This window comes from Amyelois transitella, chromosome 4 (genome assembly GCF_032362555.1).
Source record: "Amyelois transitella isolate CPQ chromosome 4, ilAmyTran1.1, whole genome shotgun sequence".
NCBI lineage: Eukaryota > Metazoa > Arthropoda > Insecta > Lepidoptera > Pyralidae > Amyelois > Amyelois transitella.
The window spans coordinates 6017691-6034883 of NC_083507.1; the positions used below are offsets into that span (position 1 = coordinate 6017691).

At 35.2% G+C, this 17193-nt stretch overlaps 2 protein-coding genes across 17 annotated transcripts in view; one reads left to right on the forward strand and one right to left on the reverse strand.

Annotated features, from left to right (window-relative positions):
• Positions 1-1368: 1368 nt before the first annotated feature.
• Positions 1369-10680, forward strand: LOC106138683 (zinc finger CCCH-type with G patch domain-containing protein). Its single transcript, XM_060954680.1, has 10 exons — positions 1369-1865; positions 1947-2165; positions 2641-2736; positions 3594-3731; positions 5739-5833; positions 6564-6681; positions 7241-7424; positions 7892-8055; positions 9594-9764; positions 10189-10680. Exons 1-10 carry the CDS (start codon positions 1824-1826, stop codon positions 10609-10611), a joined length of 1650 nt encoding a protein of 549 aa, XP_060810663.1. The 5' UTR covers positions 1369-1823; the 3' UTR covers positions 10612-10680.
• Position 10681: 1 nt separating this feature from the next.
• LOC106138682 (uncharacterized) overlaps positions 10682-17193 on the reverse strand; it is a 45110-nt gene continuing 38598 nt past the window's right edge. For all 16 annotated transcript variants that reach the window (XM_060954678.1, XM_060954675.1, XM_060954672.1 and 13 more), the window contains 4 exons: positions 15450-15599; positions 14171-14447; positions 12921-13087; positions 10682-12562 (listed from right to left, as the gene is read on the reverse strand). In XM_060954678.1, coding sequence (XP_060810661.1) covers positions 12425-12562; positions 12921-13087; positions 14171-14447; positions 15450-15599 — 732 coding nt within the window. In that variant the 3' untranslated portion in view covers positions 10682-12424. The remainder of the gene's footprint in view (positions 12563-12920; positions 13088-14170; positions 14448-15449; positions 15600-17193) is intronic.

Here is a 17193-nt window from a genome sequence, read left to right on the forward strand (position 1 = left end):
TGAACCCTCCGAGTAACGGTCTTCCTGTAAGGCTAGAAATGTGTCACTCTACAGTGATGATTCATAGCACACCAAGGCCAAAAATCATGACCTGGCAGGCATCTGCCCAGCACGTCATCAACACTTTTATTTCTTAAAATACATAGATAAAAAAACTTCCTGCTGTAATTTAAAAGCTTTAAAATTTAAATCATCTATTTTATTTATTAATAATTATAAAAAAAATTGCCAGGCGATTAGAGTAAGCAAAAGTACACCTACCAGGTGCATCTAGAACTGCACAGTTTAGGAAGAAAAATAAACTTTCTTCTGTAAAGTTGAAATTTAAGTATATGTTTCAGTATATCATTTAGAAGAAATGTGTACAATGACAGGCGGTTCTGAACAGCATAAGACCTTGACAGGCAAGGGTAAAGATGCTCAGAACGTGCGAGTAAGAGGCGAGAACGTAAATGCATGTAGTGTCAGTGATATGTAAGAAAATTAAAAATTATAGATGCAATATATTTTTCTATTTCTAATTGTGATGTAATTTACACGTTTTTTCATATTCATTATCATCATCATCGACACTTCTTCACTACTACTTTTTTTATCATCAAATTTTTTTTAAGGAAGTTTTTTTATCCTATGTATTTTACATTTTAAGAAATAAAAGTGTTGATGACGTGCAGGGCAGATGCCTGCCAGGTCATGATTTTTGGCCTTGGTGTGCTATGAATCATCACTCTACACATTTCTAGCCTTACAGGAAGACCGGAGGACCGGCCTTACAGGAAGACTCGGAGGGTTCACTAGCTCTTAGACTATCAGTTTTTTTTAGTTCAGGAAATTCGATGTTATCAATCATTTTATTGTCTTATCAAAGTCTTATTATATTGAAGCCTTGACATTGACATATCTATGACATTGAGAACAAATGTAACTATTATTTTATCAAATGAAAGCGAAGGAAACTAATCATACAGTAATCTCGCGAGTTTTTGAATAATTTACCTTTATATCAGCAACACCATAATATTACGGACTAGCCGTGCCCGCAACTTCGTCCGCGTGGAATATTTGTTTTGGGCATCATTAAAGCCCTCAAGGATGAATAATTTTCCCCATTTTTTTTACATCTTCCACTATTTCTTTGCTTCTTATAGTTTCAGTGTGATCTTATATAGCCTAAAACCTTCCTCGATAAATTTTTTATTCAACGCAAAAAGAATTTTTCAATTCGAACCAGTAGTTCCTGAGATTAGTGTGTTCAAACAAACAAACTCTTCAGCTTTATAATATTAGTATAGATACATACACAAAAAATTGAATGACGATTTTTAGGGTTTAAATCGATCGATACTCTGCATTGGTGCAGTACTACTTATCGATTCAAATTATTTTTTTATACTAGAAAAATCGATGCTTTTTGCTGCTGATTAATCGATCGATCGCCATCCCTAACTTCCATCATTCGAAGACATTGTCAAATTTTTAATCTCTCGCTATTTCGCATTTTATGTATTTTTTTGTATTCGCTGTTTCGCTTTCGTTACATAGGTAGCTTTCTTTCGCTCGTGAATTTTTCCAACGTATTGTATTTGGCCTTCGACATCGTGAAGAGAAAGAATTTGTGTGACCTTGTTTACTTTGTAACACAGAAAAAGCAACTTATTTATATAAACTTAAAATTTTATTTTAACGTATTTTGTTGGCACAGAGGTTAAATAGACCTTCAGGAACAACATAGGCATTTTTCTGAAAATTCCTATGGGCGCTAAGCCCCGTGTAAAGCTAGCCTTTAATGAAAATGAAAATCAAAATTTAATAAAAAGAATAAAATGGAAGACTTAAATTTGTCTTTGTTACAGTACAATGAGCAGGTAAATTCACGCACAAGTTGGATAGGTACTTTGCCTTCCAACTAATTTTTTATTATGTTGAGAAATTCGCTTGTGTTGTAGCTAAAGATGGTCACAGAATCCCTTCAAACTGTTGAAGACAATACAGAGCAGAAATCTTTACTTGAATTGCAATCTGAATTGCAAGAGCTCATTCAGCTTACACAAGAAAGCTTGGATGCTACAAGAGCTACATTAGCTAATGATAAAACAACCACTTCAGAAAATCCTACCAAGACACAAGAGAAAGATGAGTTAGATGATGAATATGCATTGTTCATGGTAAGTAAAAAGTAATATTTATGCAATATGGTATTGTGCACATAGGTTTTCCTTCTTTCCGACTTCATTCAGCTGTGTTAAACCAGCAAAATAATAAATAACTTTGAAAACAAACTAATGTATGTATCCAATAATCATGAGCATATTTATTCAAACTTAAAAAAAATATATAATAAAATATGATTAGAAAAATAATTTTTGGATTCAAAAGAGCAGAGTTTCTGATTGATAGGTCCCAAAGAAATTTGATTAAGTTCTAGTCATATATGTGGAAAATATTCTAGGGAACACCTCGAAAATCAATACAATAATCTGTTTTTTCATTATACTGTTTATTATATGTATATCTCTAATATATTTTTGAATAATCTTTCAATGTACAGCTTTTATGATTTCATTATATGTGTAGGTGTATTGCCTTGCAAAAAAATAAAGAGTAAATATATTATGTAAATAATTAATAATATTTTTACAGCAAGAAATGGCTAAATCTGGAGCTTGTGAATCTGAAAATCAAGAAGAAGAACCTTCTAAAAGCAATAGTGTAAATACAGACAGTGAAGATATTGAGGTAAATAGTTAATTTATCTAAGTGGGGTTTGGGATTTATTTACTAAGAAGTAGAATGTAATATAAATGGAATTGAACAAACAAAATATTTATTAGGTACTTACATATCAAATTGACTATAGGAGGAACAAAAAGTTGAATATTTTTTAATCTTATATGTATATAAAATTCTCGTGTCACAATGTTCGTTCCCGTACTTCTCCGCAAAGCCTTGACTGATTGTCATGAAATTTTGTGAGCATATTGAGAAGGTCTGAAAATCGGTCAACATCTATTGGTTGTCCAACCTTAACATTTTTTTTTAACTAGAAGTTACTTAAAAAATATTTATATGGCAAAACAATGTTTGCTGGCACAGCCAGTATAATATAATTATTAAAATAAGAATCATTATTATCTATGCACTTTTGCCATCTCTTAGGTTCAGTTCATTGATCTCTTTACTAAAAAAACCGATCAGACGGGAATCAATAAAATCTTTGAAGGCTGTTTGAACTGTCCTATCGGAGTTGAGTTATTTCCTTTAGAAGAAGTTATCCTTATTTCGAAAAAATGGTAATCTGTAGGAGCAAGGGAGTATGGTGGACGCCTTAAACATTCCAATCGAAACTCCTCAAATTTTGTAGTCATCTGTCGTGCAGTGTGTGGACTAGCGTTGTCGTGAAGCAGCAGTGGCGTGGAGCGATTGACCAGCCTCGGTTGTTGAGCAGCTTTTCCATCATAGTTTGCAATTGCTGACAATAGACGTCTGCCGTAATCGTCTGGTCAGATTTGCGAAAACCGTAATGAACGACACAGGCACTAGTCTACAAAACGCTTACAAGTAACTTCTTTTTGGGTCAATTTTCGCTTTTTCAGGATGAACTGGCAACATTATTGGGCATGAAGTGTGCTGTATACCACACACACAAATGGGGCGGACAGCCTACTCTACACAACGCAATGGTCAGTGCAGTGGAGCCCCGGCAGGATGATGATCAATTTAAAGATCTTCAGGTCAATATCTTAATTTGTTAACTTGTCAAAACAAATCTTAGATATCTAAGTAAAACTATACAAATGCAAGTTGCACTCACGCACAAATGATTCCTACCATCCATATTTAAGTGCTATAATATTTCAAAAAGGAGTTAGAGAGAGAAAGATACAACACGACACTCATACCGAGTGTCGTGTTGTATCTTAAGAAAGAGCTTTCTTAACACATTTCAAATATGTAAACCAAATTAGCTGTTGCTAATAGCTTTGCTTGCAATCACCTGATAATTTTATGTATAAAATCACTTGTAAACTAGTTAGGTATCACAATCTATATTAGGTCTGCTCTGCATAATAAGTATACCACGACTTCACATAACTTCAAAATAAGATAATATATATTAAGTTTAAAAACTTAAGGGGCTTACAGCAGCTAAATGAAATTGATTCGTCGTCGTCATGATTGTTTTGAAGTGACAAAAATATTGAAAAAAATAAAAATAAATAAAAACTATTGAGATTTCTTTGTAATATTCTTATTAATAAATTTAAAATACAAATCGGTAAAAATATCTTTTAGGTAAATAGGTATAAAAACAAAAACTAACGTTCAAATAAATTCGTTCGTTCAAGTATATTAAAACTAACTAATTAGATTTTATTATCCACAACATTGTATTGTGTATGAAACACATAATCGTAAGCCACATAAAATATTTATTTTATTTAAATATTTTTTTATTAAAGAAATTACCTAAATCGATTTCTTTTATAAGAAATTACCTTAGTGGTTTATTTCACAGGGTTTCAAATTAAAAGATACAATTTTTTTATAGTTATTTTATAAAAAATTTAAAAAACATTTGTAGTAAGAGAAGAGAGTTGAAATAAAACTATAAAAACAACAAACGTGATTTTACCTGTTTGGTAAATGACATATCTATATTTCAATAACTCAATCTTATTATAAACATGAATGAAATTCGTAACGTAAAGGGTATCTAGAACAGCTGATGTCGATCCATAAAATCTCAGGTAAACTAGGAAATATCGAAAAGACGTCTTCACAAAAGTTGTTCCGCCTGATGAGCATTTTCTGTTAGCGTATACCTGATGCAGAACCATTATAATTATTAGAATTATGGAAAAGTCGTTAAATTAAGAAACAAGCAAGTATTGAACTTATTATGTACAAACTATCAAATGTGTAGGTACGTGCGACTATCTTAAACAGTAGTCGGTCGTTTTAAAGCTTTTTATTTTAATCATTCTAATTTTGACTATTTGTCGTTGTAGAGGCGGAATACATACCCTTTTTTAAAACTTTCAAATGTTTAGCTGTCACGGTTCATAAGATACAGCCTGGCAGGCTGTCTGCCTGCGAAAGCGAAGTCTATGAAATAGGATCTCGATTTACCGTCTGTGTGCGGAACCCTAAAAATGATTGTTTGGCACACATAACATTATTAGGGTACACTGCACAAATATCAATATTGTAAGGTACCGCGAGGTCCGAAAATTTAATCATTTGGAAACCAAACATCGAGTATTCTTGCCTACTGTGAAGTGAACAGAGTGAACTGCTTCATACTTTGGAAAATGATGGTCACGATGTTTCTGAATGGACTGTTCTCTTTTGGAGAAGAGGTCTATTGGTTATCTTTTACCTACCTTACACGTAAAATACATGCTAGTCTAGAGTCTAGCAAGGAAACCCTGGATAAACGCTGGAGTTTTAAATTATATATAAACACGTCTTTATCCCTACGGAGTAGACAAAGCCTCATGATAGAACACTGTATGGCAGTTCAGTTGTATGGCTTAGTGATGTAATTGAGATTGTAATAGCGATAGGTTGCTAGCCTATCACCTAAAAGAAGAATCCCAAGTTATTAGCTTTTCTCTCGATTGGCTTTTACACTATCTGCATGGGAAGACAAGCAGCTGGTACACAATATGTTATTTCTTAGTTAGTTACTAAGTTAATTACTAGTTTCATGTCAAAATGAGTTTATGCTTTGACAGGTGAGAGTGCTCTTCACTCATCCAACACACACAGAGATGTTGCCTTGTCCCTTTTTTCTTGATGGCGAATGTAAATTTGATGATGAAAAATGTAGGTGAGTTTGTATACTTTTATCGTTTTATTTTTTGATATATAAGAATTTCACTTGAATTTCACAAAATGTTGGCCGAAGCCAACATTTTGTTAGTTTAAATTTAGTAATTCAGCTTGTTTAAATCATAAAAATGGAAGAGAAGTTACTCCAAAAAATTTGATGATTTTTAAATATGTCTTAAATAAGTTTCCCAAGAACGTAGGGAGTTAATGAGTTTGATTGTTTATTATTAATTACAAAAAATAAAAATATTTATGGCTCTTATCTGCATACATAATCACGTCTCTCACTTACGGGGTAGACAGAGCCAACATTCACCAGGCGACCACATTCAGCTGCATGCTTTTATTATAAAATTGAGACCCAAATAGTGACAGGTTGCTAGCCCATTGCTTAAAAGAATAATCCCAAGTTTCCCTTAATAGACTTTTACTGTCTGCACGGGAAAAGGACTGTCACACACTATGTTTTTCTTCACTACTAGGCCAGCATAAAAGTTTAAGGCTCGAATCTACTTGTGTTAAATTAACCCTTAAGTTCCCCAGTTGTTGTAGAAGTATTAAATTATTAAGGGCCTTTAACTGATGAGCTGTCACTATTACAATATTAGTTCTATCATTAAGCCAAGCAGCTGAACGTGGCGCATCAGTCTTTTCAAGACTGTTGGCTCTGTCTATCCCGCAAGGGATATAGACGTGATTATATGTATAAATGTAACATTTTATTTTAGGTACTCACATGGTGCCGTTGTACCTTTATCAAATCTCAAAGAAGCTATAGAACCTAATTTTGACACTATCAAAGCGGGAAGTAGAATTCTACTAAAGTTGAAGCCACCAGATGATGAGGTAAGCAAAAACACCCTTCGGAATCTTATCTTCTAAATAACTATATAAAGAAAGTTAATGACTGACTGACATACCAACGCACAACCAAAACGGTTGTGTCGAGAGACTTGAAATTTGGCGTGTGGGTTCTGTATGTGGTCTAAGTGTGCACTAAGATAGGATTTTCCGAAATTCCGCGGGTACGGGAATTGTGGTCACCCGTCGTTTACTATAATCTTTCAATAGCGGGTATATTATATAGTATATATTATTTTCTTTTATTCACAATTATTAACAAATATTATGCACTTTGTAGAAAAGTAGAACCAAATACATAAACAACATCTGTAATAAATAAATCTTTTAAACCACTGAAGCCATCATTAAGCCATACAGCTGAACGTGGCCTTGCAGTCTTTTCAAGACTGTTGGTTTTGTCTACCCCGTAAAGAATATAAATGTGATTATAGTGATAATGTAAAACATGTTAGTTAAAATTAGCATGACTCGCATACCGCTGTGTCTTCCTTCAGTGCATAAATGTACTCGTATAAGTAATGACTCCATTCTTAATTTCCAGGATATAAGCTTAACAAAAAGATCTACAGAGAAATACCACTTATGGCACAGAGCTGTAGTGAAACACGTGGACATTGAGAAACGGATGTGTATAGCGAAGCTTGAACATGGAGCCAAGTCTGGTGACAAAAGGAAATCTTCAGATGAATTACACGTCCGGTTGGAGGAGTTGTTTCCTTTGTCTGGTGAGTACATACAGTACTGCCACTTTAAATTGCCTCGGCAGTAGTCGACGGTACAAATAGCGCAACCTATCGGCCAATGGAAGCGAAAGAAAACTGAGCTGAGACTCACTCAGTTGTATGCACTCAATAAAATATAGTTAAGACGTGATTATTTGTAGGTACTTATTTATAAAACTCGTGAAATAACTTTTGTAGAAGAGAACCGCCTCCAATCGATATCCTCTTTTTCGAAGTCAGTTATATTACTAAAACCTAAGTGAAACAAACGCTATTCTGAAAATCACATCAAAATCTATTCAGCGAAAAGCGAGATAATCGCGGACAAACATACATACATACATACAGTTCAAACTGAGAACCACCTTTCATTTTTTTTTAAAGCGTTTAAATGTCTAGGTACATATAAAGATTTATCATATATATCTCTCTCATGTACATATATTGAATCATGAATTTTTTTTTCACAGCCGATGGCGAGGAAGATTCTGATAGCGACGACAGCATTAGTGATACGGAGTATCCGGACAGTAAAGTAACACGTTCGGAAGAGTTGGACTCGCGATCGCTTCTCATCGAGAGAAGTCTACACAACAACGGCCCTGCCATTGGAGAGTGGGAGCGGCACACCAGAGTGAGTATGTATTATCTGCCTCTAGACTTAAAATATTTTTCTGAAAACGGTGCGATAGACTTAGGAGATAGATGTGCCACCTCGCTTTGTTTGGTGTATAGGAGGTGGAATAGATATAATTCCTGAGCCGTATACACATAACAATCTGACTGACTTGTAAATGAATAAAGTTTTCTTAACAATTTTACGCGCGGTCCCTTGATCGATCGAAAACAGCGAGAACATCACTCTTCTTTTTCAGCTCAGAATATGGAAAAAAAATGATAATTCTGAAATACGCTAACCAGTATTTCTGATAAGGTAATTGATTAATTTACAAATATTTTATCATCTACCTACAGATATTGGAATGCGTAATTTACCGATAGGATTAAGTTCGCAAGACCTTGTATATTATTGATTCGTATCAGAAATTCCATATTATATTCTAGGTTTATGACAAGAATAAATTTAGTTTTTGTCCTACATACCGAGGCATCCATCTTATATTATTATATTATATTTTACCATACATAATTTTGTGGTTTAATTTATAATTGAATGGTACTTTCGTTAAGTCTGTGTATAATTATATAGACGTAACCTACATACATACAATCACGTCCATATCCGTCACGAGGTAGACAGAGCCAATAGTTTTGAAAAGGCTGAAAGGCCACATTCAGCTGTGTGGCTTAATGATGGAATTGAGATTTAAATAGCAGGTAATAACGATACATACAATTACACTTTAATGATATTGATAACATAGGTAGGTATTATAAGATTATTTTTAAGTAAAATACCTTAATCAGTTCCTGGTGTCATTCAAGATTTTCGTAAAAATAACCAAGCATATGATCAGATCAATGATGGCAAGTATACGATAGCAGTTTACGATCGATTACTAAGCATTTGCGACAATTATGTTATGTTTTCACGTCCCTGTCAAAGACGGCCATACTTAAGTTTAGACCTTAAGGCAACCCAGATTGGAAAAATATGGGCATATAAATTTTATAAAATTGTAGCTGAACACAAAACACCACTCCACTTCATCAAACGAATGCAAAAATTTACACGACAAATTGTCACAAGCATCACGGTTGTAGTCTTGTCATCACAAGTTTGTTGAGATAGAGGGCGCAGTATCAGTGATGCTGATGTTCGGTGGTCAAAAGGATAAGGTGCCCAAATAAAAATGCTCAGGTTCGAATCCTACCGCGGCCGTGAACCATCGACTCTTTGAGTTATGTACATTAAGTTGATTGCTAACGGATACTCTTACGGTGAGGAAACCTGGTCGTTGTGACAAATCTATCTAATATATTTAAACGAGCTCCAACGATTTTCATGAAAGTTACAGATTAGGGGCTTTTCGACTCAAGGAATCGATTTATCAAGGTCCTAGGTTCGAGAAAATCTCGGTTCCCAAGATATATAAACATTTTAAAAACCGCGTTTTAAGAAACTAAATCAGCGCCATCTCTGGTAGGGTCGGGTACTTATCCATAATTTATGCATGATAGCAGAGTACGTGACCGTTCCATGTGTGTCAGGGTATCGGGTCGAAGCTGATGCTCGCGATGGGCTACGAGCCGGGCCGCGGGCTGGGCGCGCGCGGCGCGGGCCGCCTGCAGCCGGTGGAGGCGCGCGCGCTGCCCCCGGGCCGCGGCCTGGACCACTGCATGGCGCTCTCCGAGGCGGCCGCGGCCCGGGACCCGCTCAAGGTGATTGCCTTAAAGACTATCAACCGCTATCTTAAATGTTACCATCTCGATTTACTCGACTCGAAATTGAAGCCTTGAAGTCTTTTGGCTCTACCTATACCGACATTGAGTCCGCCCATTGTAAATTATTTTTGTGCAATAAAGTTTTAAATAAATAAGACCAAATATACATAATAATAATAAACTTTAAAATTGTTCTTATGGTGTGAGTGACCCACCCATATACAACTGAGAATATGCAAACATGAGAGGAAAAGCAACAGAAAAGCATAAAATAGTAATTATACGTAATTGATGAATATTGATGCACTAAAAACTAAGTTTTATCTATTTTAATTATACTTTGAACAAAACATATATAGGTAGGTAATATCTTAATTAAATAACATGATTTTTTTAAAGTTTACCGAATTGTTATTTGTAGGTTGAGCAAAAGCTAAAACGATTACAAAAGAAAGAAGTGGAACGACACAAAAGAGCTTACGAACGCGAGAAAGAGAAGGAAAGACGAAATGTTTTTAATTTTCTTAATCGAACACTGGGAGACAAAGGGGATGATGAAGAACCCTCACATGCGTCGCCTGCGGTAGACGTCAGGCAGTCAACTAGCAAAGACCTCAATATCGAACAGTTCAAAATAACAGAAGACACCAGACGACTGGAGAAGGAGATACTGAAGTTGAACACCTCACTAGCACGGCACCCCTCGGGCTCAACCGGCCATCGAAGCATTCACTTGCAAATACTAGAGAAAACTAAGGAGCTCAACACTCTCAAAAATAAGGAACAACTAATATCCAAAGAGCAAAGACATAGAAAAGATAAACAAAAAATGACAGTTTTTTAACAACTAAAATTATCTAGGGTAGGTTGTAATAGCTGTAAGATAATTGCAATAAAAGAAGGACTATGTTAAGTAAGTATTTTATTTGCATTTCACATTAGTACTACCAGTTCACTCTTTGTTTCAATTGAAGTTTCAGGCGACAAAGCAGCTGCACTTTGTTTTTCTGAATTGTATCTTTATCACAATTGTCTGCTAGGAAATAATGAAACCCTTAAATAATTACAATTTTTCTATTTACATATGTGAAGTTTCTCGTTTAAAATAAGCGTACATGGCATAAAATACAATTTATATACGAAATATTTTTTCTATAAATTAGATATTTGTACTATCAAACAATTACAAAGTACTTAGATAAATGTTAATAGCTAGTGTGACTAGCAAATAAAATTTGCTGAATTAAATAAAAAATAGTATAAGTTTTAGCGACAGTGGGTCAATCGTTATTAAAACCTAAATTATCTAAATTTTACCTATGCTATACCTAGTGTAGGTACCGTGTCTTTAGAACCCCATTTTATTATGGTAAGTATTAAAACGTTAAATATTTTTCATATATATATTTTTGAAAGTATAATTTCATTACAACTATAATAAAAATGAGTATAATTATGTGGTGAATTCGCGTTACATTATAGTACATAAAAACCTTAAATCGGCTACATGAGCAAGGCATGTTGTACTTTTATGGTCTGTGATTAAAAGCTTTAGTTCAATCCAAACACTACGCCAGTATTCTAAATTAAGATCTAATTTGAGAGAAAATGGCGACCCACTGTACTGTACTCTTGGTACATGCTAAACTTGCAATTGTACATACATATGTCTGTAATTGGCTTACCGTCCAATATAGGTGTTACCTACAATAATAATCAATCTTAATAGGTACATTTTTGGTGAATTGGAGTATAGTGACACTAGGTGACAATGTAAGAAATAATTTATTTAAATGTATAGAAATGATCGCAAGTCTTAGTTTTTCACGTTTCAATAAAGATTTATTATTTTATTTAGTAGGTGTAGGTTTTTATGCCAAGTACAGACACACAAATGTACCGACGTAGTAGGTGATGAATCATGACGCTTGTTTAATCCTACAGTAACACTTCGAGCACAAGGTTATATACTTCATAAACCGGAAACAAATACACCACACGATCTACACTAAGAAAATGTACAAGCGTCATTATATCGAATAAAATCTCACAGGGATCGTGATTTCATATATTTTATCTCTGTCCGTGTTTACGAATCGTCCTAGTCGATTGCATTAGACATGTAGACACAAAATGGTACAATACCACTCGCCATCCGAACTTGCCTTCGTAATTACTATAACAATTAATAACTAGATGCATTGATTAATTCAATAAAAGTTGTCCTAAACAAATTCATCACAGAGATTTGTAAATCGGTCACGACTTCCTTGCTATAATATCACCATCCATACTCGCTCAGGCATCCTAACATTAAAATTAGTGCAAAGTATATTTTACAATCTATTATAATACAATAGAGAGTGACGAAATAAAAGAGAGACATTTTTGTACTAAACCAAACGTCTTAAAAACAATAAGTACACGCGTGAGACTCTACCGCTAACCATTAGCAGTCTGTTGATGGGTTTGTGATGTCTTTATTGATGTGATGAAGGTGCTCCTTGCGACACGGATCTAGTTATCGCGGTCGCATGAGATTCATATTGGAACTTGTATTACATTGACTAAAATTGACCATTGCTATCAAATAACGGGATGTGAAGTTTGTAAATTCTTTCAATGGGATTACTTAATGGTAAATATAGGAGTGGTCGCTACGTGTGGCGCAGTTTGCTGGCGATGTGCACCACGGTGTCGTCCACGTTGTCGAACACGGGCACGCCGGCGCGTTGGGCGAGGTCGACGAGATAGTGCCGCCCGCGGTTGTAGTCCTTCACCGCAGATTCACTATACTGTAACAAGAGAAAAATATCCATTAGTGGCATGCACATGAAAGTGACAATAATGTCTAAGTTATAACTTATCAAGAGAAAAGAAAAACCTAATTAATCTACTTCTAAGTTCCATTTTCGTAATAATATTGAACCCGCGGTCCCGTCTGAAGCTCTGATTACCAAACATGGCTTAAAAAATAGACCCATTTATTAAAAAAAAAGAAACATTGTCATAGATTAACAAAAAGACACGTTAAACTTCTTTTCGATCGGGGGTTTAATAGAGTTAACAAACAAGCATATATTTAGTCAAATTGAGAAATCTTTGTTAAATGAGAGAATAGACAATATACACGAAACTAAACAGGATCCTTACATTGGTCACCTTGGTGGGATCCATGTGCTGCACCAGGAGTACAGTTGCATGCGGACAGAGGCCTACGTAGTGCGCCGCCAGTACCATGGCCGCGAAACACGGCGCCTCGGCGCTCATTGAGAACACTAACACGCGCGAACCCAGCAGTAAGTCTTCGTCATATGTACCTGAGGAGAGATATCAACAATTATAGGTATTAAGAAATTCCAAAAATTACTAGTTGCTGTTTAATTTCCAAATGATATTTACGACTTCAATTTTGCCAAAATAAACACAAAATATCTAGGCTTTAATCGTTTTCAGACAGTAATAAATTTAACCAGAATCTTGATAACACAAGTGAAATTACACAGTCTTAGAATTAAGTGCGAATGGTTATTTAGTATTCCTGTCATCTTAACGGAATCTGTTCGAACTTGAAAAGTATATTTAGACAATGTTCACTCACAATAAACAAAAATCATATACCTACATGAGATTGTTGCCTTAAGTATTATGACCTAACCGGCAAAAAACCTGTCGTCATAAACAATTGTTCAAGTTTTAGATCGGTCAAAGCTTTCAAATTATAATAATCATTGATTCACTCACATATTGGCCAAACTTTGGACCATGGCGTCAGATGTCTGACGCACGGACGAAAATTCTACCTTAGCGTAGGTAATGCGTTGAACAACCGTGGCTAAGTATCTTCAGCCAAATCTTTGCTTGGAGTTATTAATTCAGAAATATATGTGCACCTAGCAGTGCTATTATGAAGCAAAATTGGAAACTTCGCTTTTACTTCAGTATACACGTTGTGTTTTTAATTCACTACTTTCTATTCTATTCAGTGTATATGTACTGAAAAGAATAGAGAGTATCAAAGCAATTGTCATGTTTAAAATCAAAAATGAGTCACTAATTATACTCATGTAGTCATCACAGTGTTACCCTGCTGATTGCTAGATAGTAAATTACCTATTTATATAAGAACGACGTCAATAAAATATTGATCATTAATTTAACTCGAAGGACATGGCATATCTTTTGATAATATACAAGTTTGCTTACACTAATATGTTTATAGTAAAATTGTCTCTGTTCGAAGTCGGACATTTGTAATCAGGCTAAGTAATTATTTATTACCCTTGTTTTTTGGAAGCATGACATCAGGTTTTGTATCAATCTGCAAAACAAGAGTAGAATACGAGGCGTAGGTAGTAGTCGAACGTCCGTGACTTCCCCACAGTCAAGTATAGAGGAGTCACCTTTGAACGGCTGCGGGGTGACGTCCTCCGTGACCGTGTAGAAGTCGGAGGCGCTGAGCCGGGCGGAGCTGTCGGCGGCGGGCGAGCGCTCGCGCAGCCGCACGTCGGGCGCGGGCGGCGAGGGCCGCGGCTTCTTGTCCCGCCGCGGGGACTCGGGGTGCGCGGGCGCGGATCGCCGCGCGGGCGCCGAGAACATGCGCGTGTAGTCGTTCACGCGCGGAATGACGTAGGTGATGCCCTCCCGCCTTAGTGCCTCCTCTGGACGCGTACCGTTAGCCTGTCAAAAAGTTTTTAACTTAGTAACTGAGTCAGTTAATTTCCCCTTTGGAATTCAGTAGAATAATCATGGCGCATAGTCATTAGAGGACATTTCTCTCGCTTTATCGACAAACACAATGACTTCAATATTATACGTATCAAAAAATATCGTAGCTACATGTAAAATATTTTATTTGCCGATCACATGTTCGATAGTATTGTTAGAAGCGTAGTATGACATCAGCGTCTCGATTAATATTCAAATGGTCGTCACTTCATCATTCGACGCGGATTAAAGTGAGAAAATCGATATTATTGGATGTGAGCAATTTGCGATTACAATTTTACACTAGTTATTTGTAATTACAGAAGATAACAGCAATTATAGACGCTGTTTCTATATTTTATGTGGTGATTTTGACACTTTTATATTATGCACGCTATTTCATTCTACTGATAATCTCTGTTTTACACGAGGAAGTAGATATACATACATAACTTGTCTTGGCGCCAAGCATGCTTGATAAATGTATAGTCAGAATAAATACATAATAGTTACCTAATTGAATTATTAGAAATATTTCTTTGCATCTTTATCCCTTATGGGGTAGACCAAGCCAACAATAAAAAGGCTGGAAGTCGACGTTTAGCTTCATTCTAAAACGTACTTTAGAGTACTCATTTTAATTTTGCTTTTTTTTAGTTATAACTTTGCTTATAACGCTGGCCGGTAGTTCCCATTGTTATAAAATTGAATTCAATATGTCATATAAACTTTAAACTTCACTTTCTTTTTGTGTAAGATCCAAATGATAACGTTTGCCATCCTTTTTTTTAAATTAACAAAAGTTATTTTTGAAAATGTCCATTGGAACCTGCATTTTACAAGGTTATGTTCGCTGGCTCCATCATATAAATCAATATCGCATCTGTTTTATACGTTACAGAGCTGTATTTTGCTTGTATGTAAATAACTTGTAACTAACAGCATCTTAGTCAGATTACATCAATTATAACTTACGGGGAAGGTGCCTCCCAGGTAGACGTCTTGCGTGGGTGCTCCAAGCATGGCAGGCAAGCGCTCCAGCCTGCCTTCCGTGCCCGGAGTAAACACGGAATCCCCACTACTCCCTGAAGTCGCACCGTCTTCAGTTACCCTGGTGCCGCCATTCTGAACAACACGTATAATGATGTAATACATACAATCACGACTCTTTTCCGGAGAAGGCACAGACTACATGTTTCCGCTTGCCACATGTATATATGATACACATATATTACATCTTTATTCCTTATGGTGTAAAGGCAGGACTGAAAGTCACAAGTTTCTGAAGAAATTCAGAAAAAGTGACGTTAGCACCTATCGCCTAGCAGGGTAATCTTTTTTTTCCCTTGATTGAATTCTTCGGCAAGAGAAATAGTGTAAACTATGTATTATCTGCACACCAGCATGGAAACAAACCTGATGATGATATAATACCCATTAGTAAGGCTTTGTTGTCAATTAAAAATAGATTTAAATAAGTATGTTTCTGGTGTCATTGTTATTACATGAAACAATAGCCGATGAAGCAATCATTGACATTGGTCAATCAATTATTAAACCGTGACAGAATGGGTCAGATAGGTCATCTTATAATGTTTTTTAACCCTAGGCACAAAAACAGCAGGTGTTATAAGAACGTACGTCCTGTTCGAATAGCGAGAGGATATTTCGATATTTTTCGATTATCTTAGCCACATTTGATAGAAAAAGGTTCAGCGATTACTAAGTGAAGGGCGAGGGTGGGAATAATTTAAGAAACGATAAAAAAAATATGCGAATTCGCTCGTATAGGGAAAAATTAAGAAAATTTACTTTGGGGATTAGGGTTAAACTAAGTGCCTTTGCTTAAACGACACGTTATTTCCTTTTAATATGTTAGTAGAAATGTTGCATTTATCTTTTTGACAATTAACATGCTCGATGACTGGTAATGCATGCAAGTGCAGGTGCGATAAAAATTTTGTTTGTCCTTATAATATATTACGCCTTAGATAAAGAAATAGATAAGTTAAATTATATACCCTTATCACAAAATGTCATTTAAAAATATATAATTATTATAACACTTGTGATGTAATATGCAAGATATGTACTCGAAAGTTCTCATTACTAAATCAACATCTTTTACAAGTTTCATTTGTAATACACGTTTCCGAGTGTATTACAAATGAAACTTGAAAAAGAGTAATTTGTAGAGTTGATTTACGCCTAAATTAAATATAAACTTAATACTGCCATTAATAAGGATATTTTTATATCTATATAAGTATTTATTAAAAATTATACTGTAATTTGTCCCATATATATAATATTAACTTTTCTCAAGTAACATTGTAACGTTAAAATATGATTTCATAAATATCAGCAACGTATAAAATATATATTACCATGATATAGTTTGAGTTACAATGGATAGAAAACATCGCGAGGAAACCTACACATAGGCAAATAGATGTGTTACCATGATCGATCCAATACGGGTTAGGTTTACCTGCAAAGGTTGCGGAGGTCAGATGGGAGTTGCTTCGTGTAAAAACCTAACTCCCCAATCCAGGATCTATAGTCAAAGGCATACCCTGGGCTCCTCTCCAGAGTAATGAGGATGCAACCAAGACTAAAGCCAGAAGGAAGAAGATTGAGTTTACGGTAGGTTTATTTTAATATCAGTCAAAAACTTTATAAAACAAATTTAACTTTTGATGGATAGAGCCGGGTTTAT